This window comes from Trachemys scripta, chromosome 7 (genome assembly GCF_013100865.1).
Source record: "Trachemys scripta elegans isolate TJP31775 chromosome 7, CAS_Tse_1.0, whole genome shotgun sequence".
NCBI lineage: Eukaryota > Metazoa > Chordata > Testudines > Emydidae > Trachemys > Trachemys scripta.
This window is the reverse complement of record NC_048304.1, coordinates 48,909,415-48,935,426: the sequence shown is the minus strand read 5'-3', so window position 1 is coordinate 48,935,426 and position 26,012 is coordinate 48,909,415. Positions and strand designations below refer to the sequence as shown.

The 26,012-nt window shown below is 55.4% G+C and overlaps 2 protein-coding genes across 6 annotated transcripts; both read right to left on the bottom strand.

Moving 5' to 3' along the window:
• Positions 1-6,075: 6,075 nt before the first annotated feature.
• On the bottom strand, positions 6,076-24,587 carry HYAL3 (hyaluronidase 3). Of its 2 annotated transcripts, XM_034776423.1 has the most exons (5): positions 23,403-24,587; positions 9,758-10,741; positions 7,893-8,014; positions 7,232-7,321; positions 6,549-6,747 (listed from the first exon to the last, which is right to left on the bottom strand). In XM_034776423.1, the coding sequence occupies exons 1-5, from the start codon at positions 23,412-23,414 to the stop codon at positions 6,690-6,692; spliced, it is 1,266 nt and encodes a 421-aa protein (XP_034632314.1). In that variant the 5' UTR covers positions 23,415-24,587; the 3' UTR covers positions 6,549-6,689. The 2 variants fall into 2 exon arrangements, with proteins under 2 accessions (XP_034632312.1, XP_034632314.1); XM_034776421.1 differs by lacking the exon at positions 7,893-8,014 and having other exon boundaries at positions 6,076-6,747.
• On the bottom strand, positions 19,575-25,864 carry NAA80 (N-alpha-acetyltransferase 80, NatH catalytic subunit). Of its 4 annotated transcripts, none has more exons than XM_034776425.1 (2): positions 25,747-25,864; positions 19,575-20,983 (listed from the first exon to the last, which is right to left on the bottom strand). In XM_034776425.1, the coding sequence occupies exon 2, from the start codon at positions 20,676-20,678 to the stop codon at positions 19,653-19,655; it is 1,026 nt and encodes a 341-aa protein (XP_034632316.1). In that variant the 5' UTR covers positions 20,679-20,983; positions 25,747-25,864; the 3' UTR covers positions 19,575-19,652. The 4 variants fall into 4 exon arrangements, with proteins under 4 accessions (XP_034632316.1, XP_034632315.1, XP_034632317.1 ...); XM_034776424.1 differs by having other exon boundaries at positions 19,575-21,037; positions 25,747-25,815; XM_034776426.1 differs by lacking the exon at positions 25,747-25,864 and adding an exon at positions 24,594-25,309 and having other exon boundaries at positions 19,575-21,037.
• Between the last annotated feature and the right edge of the window lie 148 nt (positions 25,865-26,012).

The window sequence follows — 26,012 nt, the reverse complement described above, 5'->3', positions numbered from 1 at the left end:
AGGGCTCTGCCAACAGTAACACACTGGTCCTGTTAGCCACTGTGAACTTGCAGGTGATATTTAAGGCATGATAGATCCAGGCTGGAAATTCTGACCTTGAAGTTAAAAGCAGATTGCCAGGCGGTGACAGGCCAGGGACTGATTCTGTTCAGCCAGGGGGCAGGAAATGCTTCCCTCTCTTTGCCTGCTCATGTGTGTAAGCTGGGGGGTGTCCTGCTTATGAACAAGAACAAAGGCTTGTCCTGCCTTAGCTAAGGGCCCCAAGCGATGCCTTTCAGCCTTCACAGAGGAGACAAGTCGAGCGTGTGGCTGGGTCCATGAAAAAGGGCTTGCAGGGCTACCTGGCTGGAAAATGCTGCAGACAGCTGAGCTAAACGTCATTATACAGGACAGTGTTGGCCAATATATGCTGGTAGCACATGTGTGTATATATAATATTAATCATAGCATATTAGGGGTACCATGCATTAGTTTGCACAAACCACAAATAACATTAGGCACAGCCAGTTTTATAACCTAAATTGGCCTATACCTTTGCTCTAATACTGTTCTCTTTGCTAAGTAGCCCACACCACATTGCAGAAGTCAGTTTTTGGCTTAAGCAAATAGAGATGCTGTTGAGCTCAGGTCAGAGGAGTGTTTTACCATAGCAACAGAAAGGGAGTTACTCTCACAGGTGAACAAGGCCTGTCCCAAAAGAGGAGGACAAGACATACGATTGTTCTACACCAGTACAAACCTAGGAGGTGTCTTCATGCCCCATGGTACAGTACTTGGAATGTGTGTGTTCAGAACAAAGCGATAAGGGGTACCAGAAAACAAGACACAAAGCTGAGTGGTTACCTGTAGTTTCCAGTGTACCCTGTACTTGTAACCAGGCAGGATACAAACCGATGGCTGTAACTTTGGGAGCTGTGTAAGGTGAACAAAACAAGGCTGCACAAGCCAGCTTCCTGGAACTGTACTGAACCTTTTTCCTTTTCTATATTCTTCTTGCCTTTTAGCAATAAACCCACTGATACTGCGTATTTGATCTCCTGACTCTATTTCATAACGAACCAAACTGTGGTCAAGCAATGGCCTATGCAATTTCTCAACACCAGTATCTTGTTAATGAAGTCGCAGCTCCAGAAGGCTTTTATTTGACATGTAATGCCATGGTCCCAAGCTTGCTACTTGCCAGCACTTAATTCGCGGCTCTTTGGTAAATACACTTTAGCGCGTGTTCACTACAGACATGTCTAAGTGCTGGGTGTGTGAAGCAGAGCTGTGTGCAAAGGGGAAGTAGGGACATACTGTGAATCCCACGAGTGGCCAGTGGACCAGGGGTTTGGCACTCCAGAACCTATCACTAACCTACCAAGGAACAGCAGAGCCAGCATGGCTGGCGGAGCCAGGGAGCTGACCCCTCGCGGGCACAGACAAGGTTTCCTCACACTAAGGGCAAGTGGTAGCAAGGGGCTTCACAACCCTGGGTACCCCGGGAAGTGTCACAGAGCCTCTAAGCAAAGCTCCCCGTCTGGGCTTGTCGGGGCAGTGGAGAAAGACACCAGCTTTACACAGTTAAGGCTTTAGTTAAGTTATATTGCATTCACATGGAGGTAACACGTATCACTCTGGTTCATTTCATCCTTGGGAGCAGGGCTAAAAGTGAACAACCATTTGAGGGAGTGGCCAGAGTGGAAAAGGTGTGGTTGATTGGACGCGCAAGCTTTTCACTTTAATTTGGGGGCGGGATCATAATAAATATTGCTGGACTGTGATTGGCTGAAATCCTTTCCCTCATCTGAAGTCATCTTAATAGACTGGTTTTAGTCGGCCATTAATTGAAGCTGTAGGAGTGGGGCTGGGGGTCTGATCACATCCTGGCTGAAGCCATGGGGAGGAGAGACCACGATGGGGCTTCCAGGGATGTAGAACATAGAGATGGGACCATGCCACACAGCTCAGCCATTCCCAAGGGCTCGGGAATCAAAAGCCAGTGGCCAGTCAGTGAGATCTGACCTGCTGCTAAGGTGAGGTGCGTGGGAGCCCATGGCTCTTGGCTTGCTCCCCTCACTAGAGCATCTGATGGCTGAGGCCCTCAGAGGTGCCCCGCAGTGCCAGGGCCCCTCTTGAGATGGCAGCAAGAACATGCGCAGCTGGCCCTGTTCCAGAAATGCAGCCCTCAAGGGCGGGGAGGGTTGGTGTAGGGGCATTGGGGGCAGGGAGGAGGCTGAGGTGGGGGAGTCATGCTGCCTCCTGAAGATTTGGGGCCTTTGAACTGCACCATCCTCCCTGCCAAACTCCCCCACGGCCTGCGACTCCACGAAGCAGCTCCTTGCTGATCTAACGGCAACTGAGTGCCTATTACTCACTGGCCATTGTGTCTCTCACTAGCCCTGGCCCTCAGAGGAGATAAGAGCTAGAGCCTCCTATGAGGAGCAATTTATAGAGCTCATGGGGTTGGGGCATGTGCTTTGGGGATGGAAGGTGTCCTGGTTCTGTCTCTGCTGATACGGCTCATGTTGGGTATGTTCCACGGGGCTAGTTTTCCCCTGGATGAACTCGTCTGGGACTGGGCATCTCCTCCCAGAAGGATTAAAGATTAAAGAATCCTTATGGAGGTTGCAGGAACAAACCATCCCGATGTGTAGAAAGAATGGTAAATATGGCAGGCGACCAGCTTGGCATAACAGTGAAATCCTTGCTGATCTTAAACACAAAAAAGAAGCTTACAAGAAGTGGAAGCTTGGACAAATGACCAGGGAGGAGTATAAAAATATTGCTCAGGCATGCAGGAGTGAAATCAGGAAGGCCAAATCACACTTGGAGTTGCAGCTAGCAAGAGATGTTAAGAGAAACAAGAAGGGTTTCTTCAGGTATGTTAGCAATAGGGTGACCAGATGACAAAGGTGAAATATTGGGCCGCAGGTGGGAGAGAGGGGCCGGCAGAGGAAAAAAAAAAAGGTGGTGGCGGAGCAGAAAAAAAAAAGCCACCGGAGGGCCCCCCCACACACACCAGCTCGCCTCGGAACCCCTTGGAAACCTGAGGCATAGTCTGTGGGCCCCCGGGGACCCCAGGTTGAAAACCACTGCTGAGTTCAGCCAGCCCCTCCAACCGCACCGCAGGTGTCAGGGGAGCCCAGCAAGGGACAGGCATGACAGGACCACAGCCGAGCAGTGCAAAGAGGAGCAGAAACGGGGTCCCAGCCGCAGAGCTGCGCCCACGGAATTCTCCAGCGGTGGCTTCAGCGGGTGGGAGCTGGGCCAGGGGGAGCCGAGTGGGGCCACCAGGCCCGGGGAGCAGCGGCAGCTCCCTGCAGCCCGGCTAGACCCCCTGCAGCACTAGATAGGGGGCCGGCGCGCCTGCAGGGCAGAGTCTTTTTGTGATGGCCGCCGCTAGGCAGCACAGCCCCGTCTCCACCCGACTCTATGGTGGCCACAACAGCTGAGCACGCCACGGCCCAGAGCTGCCAAGCCCACGTGCTGAGCTAGATTCCCAGGGCAGCCTGGCTTACTTCCCGGCCGCCCTCCCCACCCGGGCCGGGCCACTCCGTGAGCCATGGGCACGGCGCAGGAGGCCCAGGCCTGCCTCACCTTCTACCGGGGGCTCGGGCGGAGGGAGCCGCTGCGGGATCTCTGCCGCGCCGTGCTCACCTTCCTGGAGAAGCTGGACTGGAGCAGTTCGCAGGGCGCCAACCCCTCCCTCCAGCGCTTGCGCCGCCTTAAAGCTGATCAGCGCAAGCCTGAGAGGGAGGAGGAATGCAGTGTGCTTGGGGAAGAGGCAGAGCCAGGGCGGGGATTTGGGGAGGGATCCAATGGGGCAGTGAGGTGGCAGGACTGGGGGCAGGGCCAGGGCGGGGATTTGGGGAGGAATCCAATGGGGGGAGGAGGAAGCGGAGTCGGGGGCAGGGGGGGGCGTAAACCCCTCCAGGCTCCGCCTTGTGCGCCGGAGTGGAGGGCAAAATTGCTTGTTTGTCCAGTGTCCCGACCGAACATCGGTCGGGACGCGGGACAAACAAGCAAATATCAGGACAGTCCCGATAAAATCGGGACATCTGGTCACCCTAGTTAGCAACAAGAAGAAAGTCAAGGAAAGTGTGGGCCCCTTACTGAATGAAGGAGGCAACCTAGTGACAGAGGATGTGGAAAAAGCTAATATACTCAATGCTTTTTTTGCCTCTGGTCTTCACGAACAAGGTCAGCTCCCAGACTGCTGCACTGGGCAGCACAGCATGGGGAGGAGGTGACCAGCCCTCTGTGGAGAAAGAAGTGGTTCAGGACTATTTAGAAAAGCTGGATGAGCACAAGATGCGCTGCATCCAAGGGTGCTAAAGGAGTTGGCGGATGTGATTGCAGAGCCATTGGCCATTATCTTTGAAAACTCATGGCGATCGGGGCAGGTCCTGGATGACTGGAAAAAGGCTAATGCAGTGCCCATCTTTTAAAAAGGGAAGAAGGAGGATCTAGGGAACTACAGGCCAGTCAGCCTCACCTCAGTCCCTGGAAAAATCATGGAGCAGGTGATCCTAAGGAATCAATTCTGAAGCACTTAGAGGAGAGGAAAGTGATCAGGAACAGTCAGCATGGATTCACCAAGGGCAAGTCATGCCTGACTAACCTAATTGCCTTCTATGATGAGATAACTGGGTCTGTGGATGAGGGGAAAGCAGTGGATGTGTTATTCCTTGACTTTAGCAAAGCCTTTGTTACAGTCTCCCACAGTATTCTTGCTGGCAAGTTAAATAAGTATGGGCTGGATCAAGGCCGGCTCCAGGCACCAGCGTAGCAAGCAGGTGCCTGGGGCGGCCAACGAAGAGGAGGGCGGCACGTCCGGCCGTTCGGCGGCAATTCAGCGGCGGGGCCATCACTCCCTCTGGAAGCGAAGGACCTGCCACCTACTTGCCGCCGATCACGATTGCAGCATTTTTTTGTGTGTGTGTGCGCGCGCTTGGGGCGGCAAAAACGCTAGGGCCGGCCCTGGGCTGGATGAATGGACTATAAGATGGATAGAAAGATGGCTAGATTGTCAGGATCAACGGGTAGTGATCAATGGCTCCATGTCTAGTTGGCAGCCGGTACCAAGCAGAATGCCCCAAGGGTCGGTCCTGGGGCCGGTTTTGTTCAATATCTTCATTAATGATCTAGAGGATGGTGTGGACTGCACCCTCAGCAAGTTTGCAGATGACACTAAACTGGGAGGAGTGATAGATACGCTGGAGGGTAGGGATAGGATACAGAGGGACCTAGACAAATCAGAGGATTGGGCCAAAAGAAATCTGATGAGGTTCAGCAAGGACAAGTGCAGAGTCCTGCACTTAGAACGGAAGAATCCCATGCACTGCCACAGACTAGGGACCAAATGGCTAGGCAGCAGTTCTGCAGAAAAGGACCTAGGGGTTACCGTGGACAAGAAGCTGGATATGAGTCAACAGTGTGCCCTTGTTGCCAAGAAAGCTAATGGCATTTTGGGCTGTATAAATAGGAGCATTGCCAGCAGATCGAGGGACGTGATCGTTCCCCTCTATTCGGCATTGGTGAGGGCTCATCTGGAGTACTGTGTCCAGTTTTGGGTGAGGCCTACAAGAAGGATATGAAAAAATTGGTGAGAGTCCAGCAGAGGGCAACAAAAATGATTAGGGGGCTGGAGCACATGACTTATGAGGAGAAGCTGAGGGAACTGGAATTATTTAGTCTGCAGAAGAGAAGAATGAGGGGGGGTTTGATAGCTGCTTCCAACTACCTGAAAGGGGGTTCCAAAGAGGATGGATCTAGACTGTTCTCAATGGTACCAGATGACAGAACAAGGAGTAACAGTCTCAAGTTGCAGTGGGGGAGGTTAGGTTGGATATTAGGAAAAACTTTTTCACTAGAAGAGTGGTCAAGCACTGGAATGGGTTACGTAGGGAGGTGGTGGAATCTCCTTCCTTAGAGGTTTTTAAGGTCAGGCTTGACAATGCCCTGGCTGGGATGATTTAGTTGGGGATTGGTCCTGCTTTGAGCAGGGGGTTGAATTAAATGACATCCTGAGGTCCCTTCCCAACCTGATATTCTATGATTCTATGATTCCCCTTTAAACGGGCTATCCCAGCATAGATTCATTATTGTTTTATTTGGGGGAGGGAAGGATGGATTCTTATGGCTGGACTGGGCAGTCCCGGTTGATCCCCTAGGAACAGTTGATCATCCTGTGGCAGATCCAGCCGTCTAGCCAGGAATAAAGGGCGCGTCAGTGCAGGAATTTCCACCACCACCACAGGCTCCCTTCTCCCCGAGTTCCATATCTGTGAGCCTGCTGAGGTCACAGGAGCCACTCCTTGATCCAGGCAGTCACCTGAGCTCCATCTTCCTCTCATAGGCAGACTTAGGGCAGATCTGGGAGCCCACAGTGTTTCTGTCCTGCACTGTGCTGCAGATGTCAGGATGATGGGCCCGCGCAATGCAGTCCGGACCCCTGATGGGCTCAGTCCACCCCGGCTTCTCACAGCTAACTCCCGTCCACCCGTGGTAGCAGCGGCAGCAGAACTGCCCCCATGCCCTGTGGCCCGGCTCGTCCATGCCCACATAGTTGTTCAGCATGGGGTCCACTCCCCACTGCTGCGGGCTGAGGTGCAGGAAGGCTCCCAGCTCGTCGGGGCGTTGCCTCACACACCGTCCATGCCCATGACACAGCTGGCGGCTGCACAGCTGGGCCGCTGATGTCACGTTCACCACGTAGGGCCCCAAGGTGTTGATGATGTAACGGCGGAGGCTCCTGCAGCTCTCCTGGGGGCGGAAAGCCACATTTACACCCAGTTCTGCTGCAGAGGCTGGCATGACCGGGGAGCAAATGCTGCCACCCATCTGCCCCACCATCGACCCCAGCCCTGCCCTGGAGGGACCCCACCTCCAAACTGAGCTAGGGCTCAGGGGCTCATTGGCTCGTGGGCCTCCCTGCCGAGAAAGAGGAGCAGCCAGTGCCAGCCATGCAGGGCCCCGGGGAAGGGATCTGAGAACCCACACACTCATCTCACACCCCTAAGAGTGAGTCCCTCTTCCCAGACATCTCCTACACAGCTGCTTGCATTACGACTAACACATAGGTGAGTAAATGCAGGCATCGGGCCACGTGGATGGGCACTGTTCATGCCACATGGACAAAGGGCAGGGCCGCCAGAAATGAATGTACAGACTATTGCACCTCTTAGTATCTAGGTGATGACCCCCTGGGTCTGCTGAGGGCCTGACTGGGGCAAACTGGGGTACTTACAGCTGAACGGGCATAGGAGTTGTCCCCCCACAGTGCCAGGCCGATGGCACCGAGCGCCGCGCTCTCTCCGATCGTATGGACCAGGTCAGCCTGATCAAGGAAAGAAGGGAACGAAAAAGGGACATTTAGACAAGTAAAATTTGGGCACCAACTCTGGCACCAGTCGGTGGGAGCATGTTACCGTACAGGGCTGTTTTCTTTGCTGGTCTCATGGCACTGGCACCGCATCATCTGTGCATGTGTGAGAGACAGTGCCCGTGGGATCGGTACCCGCCTGGTTCCGGACAGGTGCAGCGTGGTCCTAAGGGTGCCCACGAGGCGTGAACGTAATGTTTATGTTGGTCTGCAAGTGATATTGGCATCCCCCATGACACTGCATGTGCCCCCAGTACAGCACAGCCCCATGGCACTGTCGGGGCAGCATATGAGCCCCTGGCCCCACCTGCACTGAGCAATGCCCCTCATTCAGCGGTCGGTGTCACTGATGTGCAATTAGCCCTAAGCAGAGATCAAAACAAGCCGGGGTTTGCACTGACTGAGGCCGTGTCTACACTACAAAGATAAATCGACCTATGTAAGGTCGATTTACAGCCACCACATCTATTACTGCGGTGGCTGATGTTCACACTGCCCTCCTTCTATTGGTGGTGCACATCCTCACCAGCAGCGCTTCCACTGACTGAAGAGGGACAGTGTGGGAGACTGAGATCCAGGGAGTGGAGACTGTGTGGCTGAGGAGCCAAGAGCCGACTTTCTTGTCAATTTCACAGCTGCAGTAGGGGCCTGAAATTGACAAGATGACCAACAGCAGATGTTACTACAGGAAATTCTGTGCCAAAAAATTAAAAATTATGCACATAAAATTTTAAAATTTTACTAATTGTATTTGTCAATAAATAAATGTGGCTCCAGCATGGGAGTGGGGAGCACAGGCAACTGGCTGCACTGGGGTGGGCGATCACCCTGAAGCCCCCACCTCCCCCTGTACAGTGACTGGCAGTGAGGCTGCACCTGACCCTGACACAATGCAAGGGCTGGGTCTGCCCCAGAAATGCCCCGTGGGCCCTGCCACTCTGCACCAGGGTTCCAGGTGTGGGCAGGCTCAGTGCATCAGGATCCAAGTGTGGAGGGGCTTAGTGTGGGGGGATCCAGGTATGGGGTGAGAGGGTTCTGTGTGGGGCAACCTGTGTGCAGGTGGCTCAGTGGGAGACCTGGATGCACAGTGGCTCATTGGAGGGTTCCGGGTGCAGGGGCAATGGGACTCTGCAGGGGATCCAGGTGAAGGTGGTTGCGGCTCAGTGCAGGGGTCTGGGTGAGGGGAGATGTGGCTCAGCGGGGGAGTCTGGGTGTGGGTGGCTTAGTGGGGGGGGGGGTGTCTGGGTGCTGGGGGAGTGGGGCTTGATGAGGTGGGGGTTCAGGTGCAGCTGGTTGGGTCTCAGTGGGGTGGGAGCCTGGGGGAGGGGTTTGTCGGAGGGGTCCAGGTGGAGTGGGGAGGCTTGTCAGGATGAGGGTTCGATGGGCCTGCTTAACAGGGGAGCCCCAGCTGCTGCCGAGGGGAGGCTGCATGCCGGGTTCCCGCTCGCGCCCCCCCCCAGCAATTCCTCTATCCCCTTTTCTTCTCCATTCCCATCCCCTCACTCCCACATTCCCCTCCCCATGCCCTGTTCCACACCCCCTTTCCTTCCCCACTGCCTCTTCTCCCCACCCCATTACTTCCCTCACTTCCCCTTACCCAGCCCCACTGCGGGCACTCACTGTTGCACAGAAAACAGGAAGGCTCCCAGCACACTGAAGGAGAGCCTGACTGGCACTAGGACCCAGGAGGCGGCATACAGCTGCAGTCTGCAGAGCCCAGATGCAGCCTCCTTCAGCTGGGCAGCTCTGCACTTGCAGAAATGGGGGGGGGGGGCGGCAATGGCATGTAACCCCATGTACCCCCCATGCCTCGCCTCTGTTTGGGGGGCAATAATATCCCAAAAACTACACCCATGATCACCCCCCCCCCCCCCAATGTGTAGCTTCTCTTTGCTTCCCTGACATTTTCTGCAGGGAAGCACAGGAATTCTGCAGGGAGGGGTAAGGGGGGCATTTTCTGTGGGAGCACAGTCATGCAGAATCCCCCCAGGAGTAATCAGATATAAGGAAGGCAGTGTCTACACAGACACTACCTTGTCCTAACTACACTGACATAAGGCTCTCATTGAAATAGTTTTATGTCAGCATAGCAGGGGAGTTACATCGGCAGGAGGAGTATTTCAGTGTGTACACCTACACTGGTTTGTCTGCAAAAGCTGACTTTCATTGACAAAACTGTGTAGTGTAGACAAGGCCTGAGTCAACAGCCCCCACCTTTGCTAGCCCCTGGCTGTCCTAGAGGTGCAGCTTCACCACCTAGTGGCCATCAGCGGCTGATCCAGGGCTATTCCCAACCACCAAGAAGGCTGGAGTCTACTGATGAACAGGATACCAGGCACATGGATCTCCAGCTCTGGCTCTCTTCGTGGTGTCCCAATCCCTGGCTCTTACCTCAGACAGGTACCTGGCGGAGTGCCGATAAGAGACTCGGGAGTATGCTATCACCGGCAGGGGCTGCTCCAGGCCAAACCGTGCCACGCGGAAGGCCTCTTGCAGGCGGTGGTGAACGTAGCTCTGGCGCTTGGCCAGCGGAAGCTTGGGTGGGAGGTAGATGCTCGGGTAGAGGGCGGTGGAGGCCTCCCAGAGCCACATGAGCCGATTGTTCCGCAGCACCTCCATGGCATGGCACTCCCCCGTGTAATTCCCCCCCTTCGTCCAGTTATCGTTGAAACAGTCAGGGAACCTGTAGAAGCCCCACAAACCCCAGGGCCTCAGCTCTTTCCCCAGTGCCAGCGTCCTCTCCATGAGCTCCTGGGCTGCTCCCTCGAACTCTAACTCGGCCAAGTAGACTCGCTTCTTGGCACGCATCTCTGGGAACCTCTCCCGGACCCACTGCTCAGAGGCCTCCTTGTACACTGCCTTGGGGCCCCAGTTCCGTTTCCACAGCGGCCTCCACTCCTCCCAGTCGACCACGGCCAGCCCGTGGAAGTCTGGCTGCAGGAGCTGAGTGATCGCTGCCGCAGCCCTCTCTAGGTGCTGCTTGAGACGGACTTTCTGGGGGATCCCCCCATTGTGGTGCTCGCCCTCCGGGGAGATGTAGGGGTAGAGTCCAAACTTGTTCTTGTAGAAGATGGTCATGTTCTGGCCCTGGAATGCATTGCCTTGGTTCTCCACGATGTCGTAGTCCTCGAGAGGCAGGGCAATCCCAAAGCGCTGGTAGCACCGGGCTGTGGGCATGTTCCACACCACCACAAACGGCTCGTGCTGGAGAAGGGGGCCGGCGGATGCACTCTCCCAACTGCACCCTCTCAGGGGCAGGATGGCTCCGAGGCAGAACAGGACCCAGGGCCAGACAGTTAGGCCCAGAGTCATGGTGGACGTTCTGCAACTATGTCTGGTCCAGACCCCCTCCTGCTTCCTTCCTGAATGAACACCCTACAAGGGGAGAGCAAATCAGAGGCGGGGTGAGACCAGGGAGCCACGCCTGATCTAACACTAAGGGGAACAGCTTGTCCACAGCTTCCTCTCTCAGCCCCACATCCTCTCCCTTGAGCTCCAACCATGGCAATGGGAGCAACCAACACAACCTGTGCCCCAGGACAGACTGTGGCAGGTCACCCTGGAATCCTGGGGAAAGGCCCCAGCCCATGTCACCCACCTCAGGCTAAGGAGGACCTGATGCCAGCTGAGAGCTGGTCTTTTCTTGCTACATCCTGAGATTGCCCAAGGTCGGCTTGTGGCTGAGCCCATTGGGGCGCCAAAGGGCTACTGGCGAGGATAGCTGTGCAAATTATGCCCCAGGACTGAGAAGCATAAAACCCCATGGCTTAGTTTGCTCTGGGTTCCTCCTTGTCCTTTGTTTTCCCTTCCAAATTACAGGTGTAATGGGTGTTGAAACCTATAGGTGGTGTTTTCTCTGATTGCATTAGTGCATCCCATCCAGCCCTCAGCCTGGGCTTTGTCTGCCCCCATGATGTTGTCTCCACTGTTTCCTGCCCCTTGGACTGGACCTCACCTCTGACCGGCCTTCCCACCAGATCACACTTGGACCAGGGACTCGTTCTCCACAGGGAAAGAGCCTGAACTCCCAGTTGACACCAGCAACCAGAATCACCCCCAGATCAGTGCCCCAGGAAAGGAGCCCCTGCTTGGCCCGTCTGGGTGCAGCTCCCAGGCTGGGATGCGCAAGAGGATCTAAGGCTCCTAATTCCCAATGGAAGCTGGGAACCTTTGTGGATCTGGGCCTTAAGTTCTTTGGGGCAGGGAGTGTCTCTTATTATGCACGACGGGCAGAGCTGTCCCTAGGTTACGGCGAATCGGGGTGACCGCTCCGGACCGTGTGCTTTGGGGGCCCCACGGGCTGACACAATTGGCCAACATGGCTGGTCCCAGAAGTGACGGGTCAGTCCCGGAAGTGACAAATTCATCACTTCCGCCCCGGGCCCCGCAACCCCTAGGGACGGCCCTGATGACGGGGTCTTGATCTTGGAAAACCTCCTACAATGAAACAGCCACATTCTTGTCTCCCGCCATCGCTCTTATCTGCGGTCAGGGCCTCAACAGCATGTGGCTAAGGGCAACGCTAGGTTCTCTCTGCTGGTGCCCCTCCACACCAGGGTACACAGATGGTCCTGAGTGGGCACCAAGAAGCTCAGGCTGGAGGAACCACCTAGGGGGAGATTTGCAGGCAGGGGTGCAAGTAGCGCAGTACCCTCCAGTACGCAGTATCGGCAAGAGATTTTTAGTGGGTACAGGGTATCAGAAAGACTTGGGGCTAGCTCCCCACTCCGGAGGGTGGGGTGGGGCTGCACTCTGCTCCTTAAAGGAGCAGAACTGGGCTAGGGAGAGCATTCATTCTTTAAATGGCTTTAATAGCACAATACATATGCTAACAAATGTAAACAAAGGCTTTGTTTAAGTTTTTTAGCATATATATTGTGCTGTTACATTGGTCAGGGGTCCTTGAGGGGGATGGGGAGGATAGCGGGTGATGGACAGAAGGTGTTTAAACAGTGTTTTTGATTCTGTTTCTCCCCATTGGTCTGAATTATCCATGACATTCATACTGCATCACATCAAGTCCAAATCATTAGAGGAATGCCTCTGCTTGCATCAACCAGAGGATGTTTGGATTCTGATGTCAGCCCAATTCTGCAGCCTTATGGAAATCAGGTGTTGTCCCCAGTGTACACAGAATTCTTCTTTGCAGCCAAACTAGTCTAACATGCATTTTGTTAACTGGAACTGGAGCAGCAAAACAAAGAAAATAAATGCTTCATTTTCCAGCTTTGTGGGTGAGAGAACTATAAATGAAGATTATAATGCCGGACACTGATGGCCATAAACCAGCTGCCTCAGGAATCTGCCAAGAACTTTGCTGAAAATATGTTCCTCATCTTAGCAACGGAGCTACAATTTATCAGACATCTGCCCACCTTTATTCGAATGAAACTCCTTCTGATCTGACAGCTCAGGCATTGTCAGTTTCATCCAGAACAATTTACAAACTTGGAACCTAATCCTGTAAACTCTTAATCATTTGATCAGTCCCATTGAAGACAATGGGACTATTTGCATGACTATGGACCACTTTTGTGGACTAGTAAGAGTTTCAGAAGTCTGTTCCTATAAAAACAATGAGGAGTCCTTGTGGCACCTTAGAGACTAAGGCACCTTAGAGACTAACAAATTTATTGTGGTTGTAGCCCACGAAAGCTTATGCCCAAATAAATCTGTTAGATTCTAAGGTGCCACAAGGACTCCTTGTTGTTTTACTGATACAGACTAACATGGCTACCTCTCTGAAACCTGTTCCTATAAAGGAAGTTGAATGCCCCATTGAAATGCAATGTTTGGGTACAATACCATAAAGCAGTTAAGGATACAGTTCTACTTAAAATTTGTCTTTTAATAAGTCAGACCTATGCTGAAATGGCTCCTCACCAAACTCCTATATTCCATATAAACAGACTGAATACTATATATGTGGGGGGAAAGAGAGTAGTTAAGCATGTTGATGTTTGTATATACAAAGGGGGGTGTCAGAGGGGACGGGGAGAGCGTGGGGTCCCCGGGATGGGGGCAGGGCAGGGAGGAGTCACATGGAGGGTCACGTGGGGAGGTCACGTGCCCCCCCCCTTTTGTCCCTCCCATGAGTGCTGTACCGGCAAGAAATGATTTCTACTTGCACCACTGTTCGCAGGGGGCAGTTAGGCACCACTGGGAGTTGGGCGAATAATGCTCAGGCTGCCTGTAAGCCGCAGCACCAGCGGGGAGCATAAAATATCACGTTCCTGCTCATGCACAAGCCATGCCACTGCCCCCCTCCCCACTGGCTCAGATGCACCCTCCCTGCGGTCGCTCCAATGGCCAGTGAGGCGAATGCAAGGTGGGGGAAGGGGTCCAGAACAGTTCTGACTCTCCCCACTTAAGACCTGATCCAACCATTGGACCAGGCCCGGCTGCAAGCGGCCAGGGCAGCCAATGCCAGCTCGCCACTCCCCAGCTGCGACAGAGATATCTTCGGAGAGAGAAGATTAGGAACTAGATCGGTCTCGGGTGCCGCGTGACAGCCCAGAGCCACGCTCTAATCCCCCCAGAATGCACTGCCTGGGCGCTCACTGCCTCCTGGCACCCCGGAGACAGGCTCTAATCCCCCCCGAATCTGCTGCTCAGAGCTCAGTTACAACTGACCTTGTTGCTTGAATGTCACCTACCTTTTCCCCTGTCTATTTTCACAGCCCTGGTAATTCTAGGTCTGTGTTTTTCCCAGCACAAACACTCCAAACTTATCTATACACTGCACTCGCACCAGCAGCCCAGCCCTCCTGGGAGACCCTGCAATAACAAACCCAAGTGCAACACTCAGCACTCGCAAGCAATGCTACAATAACAAACCCACATGTGTATAGCCCAGCACTTCCAAGCAACCCTACAATAACAAACTCACGTGCAACATCCAGCCCTTGAGAAACTCTATAACAACACCCTAGTGTGTGAATTCCAGTGCCAACAAATGACCCTGCAATAGCAAACCAATGTGTGCAGCCCCTGTGCCCCCAACAACCCTACAGTACCAGCGTGCATGTAACTAGCTCCGCTTGAGCCCTTAGCGGGGTTTGATCGATGGCACTAGAAGCACAAGCACTATTTGAGCTAAAGAAATACCTCTTAGCAGGCAGCTGTAGTATACTTTTAGCCTCTTACATGAGCCAGCCACTAGAGGGAGACAGAGACACACTCTCCCCAGTGTGGGTTACATGTGCTCTTGAGCAACTCTGCAATGACCCATCCCTGAATATAAAGCGCATCATCAGAAGCAAGCTCCCCACAGAGCAGGACACTCCACCTCACACCTGCCAGAACAACAGATGCAAAACCTGCCGCCATATCTCCACTGCTACAATGATCAACACCCACCCTCCCCCAGCACACCTTTCAAGATCCACAGGTCCTACACATGCCAATCACAACATGTGCTGTACCCCATCCAGTGCACTAAATGCCCCAGTAGCAACTATGTTGGTGAAACTAGGCAATCCCCATGCTCTGGAATGAACCCTCACAGGAAAATGATAGAAGACAAAAGCACCCTATCACCCATGGCCGAACACGTCTCACAAGGCGATCACTCTTTGTCCTTTGACCACTCTTTGACCACTCAGTCCCCAGCCCCAAAGGAAACCTGCACAACACTTACAAGAGATGAGCCTGGGAGCTTAAATTCATAACTTTGCTAGACACTGAAAATCCCGGACGGAACAGAGACAGACAATAGATTTATGGCTTATCACAACAATCTATAACCCACTAACAACCCCCTTCAGCTCCTTTCCTCCTCTAACTGCAAGGGTGTTAATGGGCCACCCCACCTTGACTGGTCCCTTGAAACGTGTGTTAAATACTTATGCTAAACAATTGTTCAAATCTGGGATTTAATTGTGGCACTTTGAGGAAGAGCTCTGTACAGCTCCAAAGTTTCTCTTTCACCAACAGAAGTTGGCCCAATAAAAGATATTACCTTACCCACCTCTAATATCTCCTGTCTAATGTCTCTCTAATATCCCCTAGAGTCAGAGAGCACATGGGCATGTGATGGGGAGGGGGCATTTTTGCAAAGGAAGCTTCCGAAAGGAGCTCAGCAACATTTTTAGATGGGGGGATAGAACGGGTGCCCGACAGCTTCCGCAGAGATGCTGTACTAGCCGAAACATTGCCAGGTCAGTACAACTGGCCCCACGGAGCTCACAGTGTGTAGTGTTCAGGGATGCACAGACAGCTGTTCCGTACTTGGCGCTCCTCAGGGGGCTGGGATATTGACAGGCCAGCATTCAGGGTGGCTGACGTCCCACCTGGACTCATTCTCATTTCCCCCACCCCAGCTGAGGGTCCTTTCCCAGCAAGCTTCACAGCAAATGAAGATCCCGGCAGCAGGGAGTACGGTGTGAATGATCACATGACTAACGATGACTACATAGAACCAGCTGATGGCTCTTGAGGGTGATGGGGTAGGGCGGGATGCAGCAGATTGATCTCAGCCACTCTCTTCCCCAGTTCTCCCGGTGTCGTCACTGGGATTCAGAAGAGCTACAGCCACGGCAAACCCCATTGCCACCTTGCATATCAACAGTGCTTCCCCACTAGAGCTGCTCCCCTCCCAGGTGCAGGGGGACAAGTGTGCAGGAGGCTCCTGGGGGTTCCCCTCATCATATGGGAACATGGGTCTCTGCAGAGAGTGCTGCCTCCTACAAAGGAGGCTTGATCCTGGTGACTCCAATCTACTGGACAAGAGTGGACCCAGTGGGCCCACAACAGAGGTAGGGATTACCAACCCAGAAGTGGCTGCATTTCACCAGTGGGGGAAGTGACTCCTGTATAGTAACCATAGGCCAAGGAGGCCAGGTTTGATTTTTCTTGAGAAAAAATAGGGGTGGTTCCAATGCTGGTTCCATTTTATCCGAAGCCTCGATCTTCAGATAACAGCCAGCGTGGGCCCATCTCTCTTGTGAATACTTAGAGCCACATTCTACTTTCAGATCCATACACGCATCTCCACTTACAAGAACCCAGTTAAACTCATAAAGACGGCTATAGTGGGTCAGACCAATGGTCCATCTAACCCAGTATCCTGTCTTTGGCAGCGTCCATGCCAAGTGCTTCAGAGGGAACAAACAGAACAGGGCAATTAACGAGTGACCCATCCACTGTCGTCCAATCCCAGTATCTGCGGGTTTAGAGACAGCCGGAACATGGCATTGTGTCCCTGGCCATCTCAGTTAACAGCCACTTATGGACCTTGCCTCCATGAACAGATCTAATTCTTTTCTGTGTATAGAGTAGGTTGGCAACCTTTGGGAAGTGGTGTGCCAAGTCTTCATTAATTTAAGGTTTTGTGTGCCAGTAAAAGGTTCCGCGTGCCAGACCGGCAGCATGAGCAGCAGACGGAACCTCAGACCGGCAGCGGGCTGAGCCGCTCAGCCCGCTGCCATTCTGGGGTTCCATCCACCGGCTCCTGCCAGCCGGGGTCCCAGCCTCTGGCCCCGCTCAGCCCACTGCCGGCCCAGGTTCCGTCCATCCAGGCTGACAGTGGGCTGAGCGGGGCTGGCAACCGGGACCCTAGACTCGCAGCGGGCTGAGCGGCTCATCCCACTGCCGGTCTGGGGTTCCATCCACTGGCCCCTGCCAGCCAGGGTCCCAGCCACCGGCCCCACTCAGCTCGCTGCTGGCCCAGGTTCTGTCTATCCAGGCCGGCAGCAGGCTGAGTGGGCCTGGCGGCTGGGCTGGCAAGGAGCCGGCGGCCGGGACCCCAGGCCAGCAGCAGGCTAAGCAGCTCATCCCGCTGCTGGTCTGGGGTTCCGTAATCCAAGCAGGCAGAGGGCTGAACGGGGTTGGCAGTCGGGACCCCAGCTGGCAGCAGCATGCCACTAAAAATCAGCCCGCATGCCGCAGGTTGCCGACTCCTGGTATAGAGCAATCCCTCACTAAGCCCACCCCCCCTACTCACACACAAAACCAGCTGCTTCTCCTCATCTCTCAGCACAGTTAAGAGCAGACAGAGCTGTGGCAAGAATTCACATTACCAAGACTTCCCTCTACTTACGAAACAAGTTGCCAAATGGTTCCCAGTATAACACGAAGCAGCCTTGTGGGTCAGAACCCACCATGATTGCCCCAACAGTCAGATCAAAGGCCTTTTGGAGAGGCACTTGCCTGGTCTGCTGAAAGTTGCATTTATTCCCTTCCTTGCAAGATACGCTTTCGCAATGGGGTTTCCCAGCCATTAGCCTGGGAAAATTCACACCTTAGTGGAGCCTGCTATGAGTCAATTGTCCCATTGTGCTATCTAGCACATGCCCAGTACAGGATCGTTTGCAATTAACCCCTAGAACAACTGACCAAGGGTCCTGGGCCTTCTCCATCACGAACAATTCTTAAATCCAGATTGGTTCTAGGAATTATCATGGGGCAGTTCTCTGGCCTGTGTCATGCAGGAGGTCAGCAGATGATCACAAGGGACCACCCTGGCCTTGAAATCCATAAGTCACATCACACAGTTTGCGTGACATAGGGGAGTTGGCGAATGGGTCTGGAACTAACCCTTACTGCTCTCCCACCTGTATATATAGGACTTTAGCTCCATCCCTAATTCAATTAACCTGGTCCCTGGGAGGGCCTTATTTTAAAATGACCCATTCTCCAGTTTGGGTTCCCCCCTCCAAAGAGAGAGAGACAGACTAAAAGCTGGCAACCAAAGAGATGAGGGAAGAAGTGATAGAAGAGCGATGGGTCAGAAGACGGCCCCTCCAGCCAGTCTGTCCTCTCTTGAACAAGAAGGGTGGCACCTCCTTGATGCCAGCTGGGATGCCCTTCTGACATCCACCCACCATCCCTCTACATAGAGTGCCCCAAGAACTTCTTCCGGTCCGTCTCGTGCCTAGTTATAAATGCCTCCCAAAGGATCTATTTGCAGCAAGACAGTGGCCACCGCTGTCTTCTCCCCGTGTACCTCACACATTGCAGATATTCTTGTCTGTCCTGTACGGGCGCCTGCATGTGACTGTCACCCTGGGGGTCTGTCTGTGAGACTGATGGCCTGGCAGTGTGCCAGGCCCTCCCTGTGTCTCAGCTGGAATGTGCCTGTTATTAGCTGCAGTAGCTCAGGGTGATGGTTGATCCCAGCCCGGGGAGCAGGTTGTGGGGGGCCCTGAGAGAGAGGCACCTTCCCCTCTGCGCTTGCCATAAACTCTTGCAGTGTAGCCTAGTGGGTTGAGCACTGAAGTGGGTTCTATTCCTAGCTTAGCCGGCTGGGTGACCTTGGGCAAGTCATTGTGCTATATGTGCCTCAGTTTCCCCATCTGTGAAAGGGGGCTAATGTTCCTGACCTCCTCTGTAAAGCACTTAGGGCTAGATTCACAATAGGACTTTAGACACAACTGCTACTTTACACACCTGAATCAGGGATTCACAAAACCACTGCCCCTACCCCCAATCTCTGTAGGTGCACAAACTTGTTCAGCACCTAAAACTTTCAGGGTAAAAGTTCCCTGGGCACGTGTTTCTGCCTCTGAGCATGCACCCTGCAGCCCCAGGCCACCCATGCGGGCACCTACACCCCAAAAAGCGATCCACAAACCACAGGTCTCGCAGGCGGTGAGATCAGCGCCCTGCTTAGCCAGCCGTGCCAGTCTCCTGCCCTCGCTGAATCCTTGCCTGCTGGAACTGGGCACATGACCATTCAAGCTTGGCACAGGTGTAACCCACCAGAGCTTCATCATCAATGCACAAGGACAAGCCCCATGCAGGTTTGTTAGCGGGGCTCTTAGCTGATCGGCCTTGGACACACAAGGAGCAGGCCTGGGGAGTCCCTTTGCTACCATGCTTTCAGCTCCAAGCCCCATGTCCCATATCTGGGCCTCAAAGGCCTTCCCCTCTGGCAATGCAAATAGAGTAGGAGGCCACTTGATGATTTCCCCACCCAGGCAGCTTCGGGGGGCCCCCCATCATAAGGCCGGCCCTGCTGCTGCTAGAGATTTCTCCAGCTGCTTCCCCAATGATCCAAGGAGGCGGCTCTCGTGAGTATCTCTACATCATAGATTTGCAGGGTCTTTCTGTAGAAATCCCCTTCTGGCTGGACCAGGAGAGATACAGGCTCCCTGATTTACCCAGGTGAACATGGCAGATGGCCCAAAAGGGAATGACTGGGATTTGGACTCCCACCCTAGCACCCACGGGAGTTTGTGGTAGCCCAATCAAAACTAAAACAACCAAGCAGTGGGTAAGGTGGAGGGGGAGAGTTCTCCCCACCCCCAACTTTTAATCACCATCTCATTGGCACACTGTGCGGGAGTCAAATGTCCTTCTTCATCCAAAAGATGGGGAGCCCTCTTAGGTCGCGGTATGGTGTCTCCAGGAGGGTGTGACCATAGGGATCCTTCCCTGGTGGACTGGAGGCGATGGGGCCAGGAGAACCTGGTTGGCCTGGCAGAGGGAGGAGGCGCGGTGGAGGACCAAGGGGAGGGGGCAGAAAGTGTGCAGAGCTTACATGGGCAGCTTGTGCAGGTAAAGGGGGTGGTGGAGGCAGCCCAACAGCAGCAGTCCTGGAATGGAAAGGGGAAGCATGGGGAGGTGAAGGTGGCAAGGGGAGTGGAGGGGGAATGGCAGATTGTGAGGAGTTTAAAGAGCAGGTCGGTGGAGACAGAGATGGTGGCGGAGGTGGTGGTGGGCACACAGTGGTGGTGCAGTGGGCAGGGAGCGTGGAGGAGGGTACTGGAGGCAAGTTGGCTCCTGAAGTTCTGCTGTTAAGATGGGAGGTGGTGGGGCTGGGCTTTTCCAGTCCCCAAGCAGGTGCTCTAGCATGAGGAGGGGGGCTGGAGAACATCTGCAGGAACTCCATGGGGACCAGGGAGCTCATGAACCCCATGCTCTGCACCGGCTCAGATGCGGTGTAGCCCAGGTGGGCATAGAAGTGCTGCTTGTCATGTGTAGTCAGGTGCAGATGCCTGAAGCCACGGGACTTGGCGTAGCACTCGGTGGCTTCCATCAGCTTCCGGCCATACCCCTGGCCCCGCAGCACCCTGGAAACCACTACCGTTTCCACAAACAAGCTCTGGGGCTGGCTGACTACACGGGACAACCTGGTGTGCCCAAGGAGCTGGGTCTTCTCCATCTTCCCTTCCTCGGCAGCCTCTGTGGCCCTCTGGGTTTTAATCAGCACCAGGCACAAGGGGAAGTTGTCCGTGGACTTCTGGAGTGAGTACATGCGAGAGGTCTTGCTTTTCTTCCACTCTTCGTTGATGAGCTCGGCGCAGACCTCCACCAGATCCGGCCTCTGGTGAAGGGGAACTGCTGTGAGCAGCTCCGAAACTGAGCCCATTCTTCCCACGGACGGGAGACCAAGCGGGCAAAGCTTTGCAAGTCACAGAGAGCTAGCACCACTCCCCGAAGCCACGGTACACCTGGGCGGGTGCACACAGCCAGACGCAACCTTGCTGCTGGAATTCCAATGATCACTGCAACGGGCCATTCCCACCGGCCTTGGGCAGATTTGCGGCAGGGTAGGGAGACACCAGGCCCCCCCGGGGGGGGGGGGGGAAGAAACTCCCCCAGGCGAATCCAACCAGGCGCACGCCCAATCTTGCAAGGGTTCAGTAAGTGCTATGGGTCGTCTTGCACCAACAGCTGATGGAAACAAAGCAATCGGCAGAGCTGTCACCATCTCACTCCATCTGGCACCTGGAGAGTTTATTCCTTTTAATTTTTTCCATTTCTGGATGAGCATTTGAAAATCCACCCACAAAACTAGCCCTATAAATACCACATCTATTAGAGGAAGGGATAATAAATGGGGCAGGAAGGTCCCGGAGGAATACTGGCTGGGTCACAGAGCTGTGCTGGTCCCCTTCCCTGCCCCAGCAAAGGGGTATGGGCCAAAGAGTGCTGGCTCCGACTGGTCACACCTGGCAGATGGCCCCTGGGGGCCAGGGACACAGAGTGTAAATCCGAGCATGCTCTAGCTTACATCCAGGGGTGGGTGACAGCTGGTCCAAGAGTACATGGAGGGCAAAGGTGGCCTAAAGCCATCTCAGGCCAGGCGCCCTGCTCCTGCATAGACAAAGAGGAGTGGGGACTCCACAGTCTGCACAGGAGATCAGACTCTGGGGCCAGTCGAGTCCTCACTGCTGAGTCCAGTGGGGCTGATCAGTGCCAACTGCGATGCCAGGTTCTGTGATCGGGACACCTGTCCGAGAAGGACAAGGCTGAGAACCACCAACTCATTGAACGCATTCCCTTGCTGCCCACTTGAGAGAAGGCCTCGGCCCGACCGTCAGGACAAAGAGGGAGAGGGCTGTGTCAGGCTGGGCTGGGCGAAGTGGGAAGGGGCAATGCCACAATCACAGTCTGTTCCAGATGGGCACCGTCTGTACCAGGCCGAGGAGGTCCCTGCCCCATCTCAGCTTTGGCTTGTGCCGAGCTTTAAACCCAGGAGACACATGCACGCACTGAGGCTTGGTGACTACTTTAATGGAGGCTGCCTGTGCCCCCCAGGAGATGGCAGCAAGTCATGGCATACAGGGTACCTCTCCTGTGTGCCAGCTCATCTCAGAGGCTGCTGCCGGGCAGCTGGATTGGACCCTCACAAACCACCTGTGCACCCAAGCTAGGGGAGACAGAGCACAGTAAAGGCTGCACCTTGCCAGTGGACAGTTTAGGTAGAACGTCCCTGCCTCCCACAGTCACCCCACCCACTGGCACTGAGCCAGCAGGTCACAGCCCAGCAGATAGGCCTGGGGATGCAGTGAAATCCTCACCCTGCCGCCCCTCCCCCGACTTCCGCTCTGGCTGGGTCATGAACCTTGTGAAATTGCAACATGCACAGTCACCACCACAACTTCCTCTGAGCCATCCACTCGCTGGATTTAGAGACGCCTTGAAAAGACCCCAGCCTCTCCCAGCAGTGGGCGCTGTAGGGATGGGGCAGGAAAGCTGGCTGGTGAGGGGGGGGGGTCCTAGCTACTCCAGCCCCAGCCTCTCTCAGCAGGGGGCGCTATGGGGAGCAGGGCAGGGGGTGCTGGCTGATGAGGGGGCATCCCAGCTACTCCAGCCCAGCCTCTTCCATTATCAGAGCACCGGTCTGCAGGTTGCTCAGGCCAGCACCTTTCATCAGCACTAAAGTCACTTAAAAAGACCCTGAGAGACAGAGCAAACACTTGCTGTCCTCTGTCCAGGGCTTACAGGGACCAGCCCACCCTTGGCACTGCGCCCTGGCACCACTCTGGAGATGCTGACCTCACGCCCATCAATGGGGCCTGAATTTCCTGGTACTGGCGGGCGCCTTTCCCCCAGGCTAGTTCCCCTTGCTAGGAGCCGGCGGGCTCTGGGAAGCCACAGGCAGTTTGCAAGAGGAACCACCAGCTAAGCAGTTTTCTCAATACAGTTCGATAGCAATGACTGTGCTTCCCTGCCAGGGTCTGGAGACAGAGAAGGGTGTGGCCTCGGCAGGCGGACGGACTCCCAGCCCTGCTGCAGCTCGACCCTGAGACAGGCTAACATCTCCTGACCTGGGACAGCCCAGATCTGACTGTCCTGCACCCCATAGTACCTGCACAATCCACCCTGGTGCAGCCAACCCCAGCTCAGATCCCCCCACCCTGAGCCACAGCCTCATCTCCGGGGCTTCGTCCAGTCTCGTATTAAAAGGCCCAAACAAGGGGACGCCCTGTTCTGGGGAGGAACAATCACAGCCTCGGCCATCTCTGCAAATGGGCCCCACTCTCCAGCCAGCCTTTGCCATTGCTCCATTTCAACCTCGTAGTGAGAATCAAAATACCCATTCAGGCCCAGCGGAATGGCATTAAAGCCAATGGCATTCCCCTTTATGCCAGGCCCCCTCTCGGGCCTGCCTGGAGCAAAGCCAGCCTCCCAATCCCCTCTGCAGGCTAGGTATCATCACCCCACTGGGGAAACTGAGGCATGAGGCATGTCCAGAGCCAGTAGTGGAGTTGGGAAGAGATTCCAGGAATTCCTGGCTCCCAAGCACTATGGAGACAGAGTCAGCTCTGTTAGTCGGGGAGCATGTTTTTGCTGGGTGTCCACTCACCCTGCCCAGCATCAATGCCCGTCGAGCTCCTGTGCTCTGCGTCTCCTCCCTGCCTGGGGATCGGCTCAGAGCCTCTGCTCTGACTGAGGCCCCAGAGACGCTGTCCAGCCTCTTTCACAAGCACCTCACAGGAAGCTGCACGTTCTCCAGCCAACCACAGACACTGACACCCAGTTCTGCTTCCCAGCCATGAATGACGTGTCTGTTTAAACACAGGACAAGCCCTTGCCCACGGACCTGAAATGGAAATTGGTGTGGGGCAGCCCCTCCCCAGCGCTGGCACGCAGCCCCGAAAAGCTCTGCTCGCTGGGGGCTCCTAAAAACCAGGTAGGGCACGGCAGGATTTCAGTTCAAAGGTGGCCGAGTTGGTGGGTTCTCAGCCTGATCTCCCCATGGAGCCATCGTGTGGGCACAAACCAGCCCCTTACGGGCAACTTCAGCACAAAGGCCAAGAAGGGGGATGGCGGTAGAGACGGAGTTCCCTCCACAGCTGGCAGTGAGGGGAACATCCAGGGGGGCACAGTGAGGAGACAGCTTGCCCTGGCGCTGGCTGAGCTAGACCTGGTCTCTGGGGCTTCAGCCTGGCACCTTCAACCTTCAAATAATAACAAGACCCCAGCACAAAGGCATACAAAGGGTTAATCCAGGGAGTATTCACTATGGTACCCGGCGCACTCCGATAATTGCTATGCCAATACTCAAGCCCCTGGGTGACCAAGCTTCAGGGCAGCAGAGTAGGGAGGAAGGAGGACCAATCTCCAGATAGGCGTGCCTGTCTAGTGAACCTACCCAGCAAGGGTCCTAGCAGGCACCCACAGGGCATTGCCAGGGAACACTCACCCTGCCAGGGTCCCAGCGGACACCCACAGGGGGTGTGTTTACATGGCTCAGAGCACAGAAGTGGGCTGCATCTGTGCAGCCTGGGGAAGTGTGGACACATGCCTGGGCAAACGGATAAACCCCTGCAGTGTCCCTGGTGAGAAGGGGGCCCAGCTGCACCCTGCAAACATTCCCTGGCACTGGAATAGAAATTAGAGGCAGACGAGGAGGATGCCCCCAGGGTCAGACAGAGCCGTGGGGCTCCCACCCACATTCCTGGGGGGGAGTGGGTCACCAGGGCTCCACTTTGCTCCCCTAGGGGTGGGGAGACCCCTCCGCAGCAAGTACAGCTCCACTTCCAGGGCATCGTACCTGCCATTCAGCTCTCCTGCTCCGGAGGTTCGTCCTAATTCTCCCTCTTGGGACCAGATCCCTCCCTGCACCTGGCCCAAGAGGCAGCAGCCTCCCCTACTCAGGGTAAGAGGGGGGTAGGGGGACCCCAGAGCAGCCCCCAAAGTGGCCCAACATTGTGCCTCTACCTCATTGAGCCCTATGGGGTTTGCAGGGGTGCAGAATCACCGATCGGGGTGCAGATCCAGCCCCACATCCTCCCACCCCCATCTGCTCCCTTTCTCTACCCCTTCCCCCCAGGATGGCCCCTGGGCCCAGAGCTGCTGCAGAGGTGGTGTAAAGGCCAGGGCTATTCCCCAGGAGCTGACGCCTGCCTGGCACAGCCCCTTGGCATCAGCCTTGCTGGCACAAAGGGCACCTGATTCCCCATTGCTCTGTGCAGCCATTTAAGCCAGGGCAAAGTGTGGGTGAAACTCCCTCATGGTGACTGAGTGGCACTCAGCACCCTCTGTGCACTGGCATAAATAACCACCCGGGGCGTAGTGGAGAACCAGGCCCCAGAGCACGACTGGCACAGCCCAAGACGTTCACACCCTTCGGGTGCTCCCACCACTGTGTCCCTCTTGTGGCTTCCACAGACATGGGCTGGCCAAGTTTCCTGCCTTTACCACCAGGGACGGCTCAGGTGCAGGGCACGGCCCTACCCACTGGCGCTGTTGGCAAAGCACTAGCAAGAGCTGTGGCTTGCCTCCCCAGTGCAGACAGGGGGTCTTTTGTCTGAGATCCAATGTGTCACTAGACCCACCGTCTAGACGGCGCAGGGAGACAGAACCGCCCCAGATCACGCCTGTGAGTTTAGTCCCCAGCTGCCAGGCCGGGTCACAGCCCGAGAGGGGCTATGTGGGGCAGGGCCAGGGGGGCCCCCAAATTGCCAGGCCGGGTCACAGCCCGAGAGGGGCGCTGTGGGGCAAGGGTTCCTCCCCCGCTGCCAGGCAGGGTACAACCCCGAGCGGGATGCTATGGGGCAGGGGCAGGCGCTCCCCACGCTCAGAGCCCGAGCGGGGCTCCCCCCCCCCCCGCCGCAGCCAGGTCGGGTCACAGCCCGAGCAGGGCGGTATGGGACAGGGCCCCGTTTTCCCGCCGTTCCACCCCCTCGCAGGGCCCCGGTACTGACATGGCGGCACCGTGAGCTGTGGCTCGCGCGTCTCGTCCCGTCCCGTCCTGTCCCGCCGCTCTCCCTCGGCGGCAGACACAGCGCCGCCTGCTGGCCGGAGGCTGCCGATCGCTGAACCAGCTCCTCGGCCGTGTGAACAGAGCAGTTCCCCGCGTTCGGTCAGTTCCGGACTACTGACACCCGGCCTGGCCAGGCCCATTGACACCCAACCCGCCCCATTGACACCCGGCACGGCCCCGCTCATAAACACCCGGCACGACCCAGTG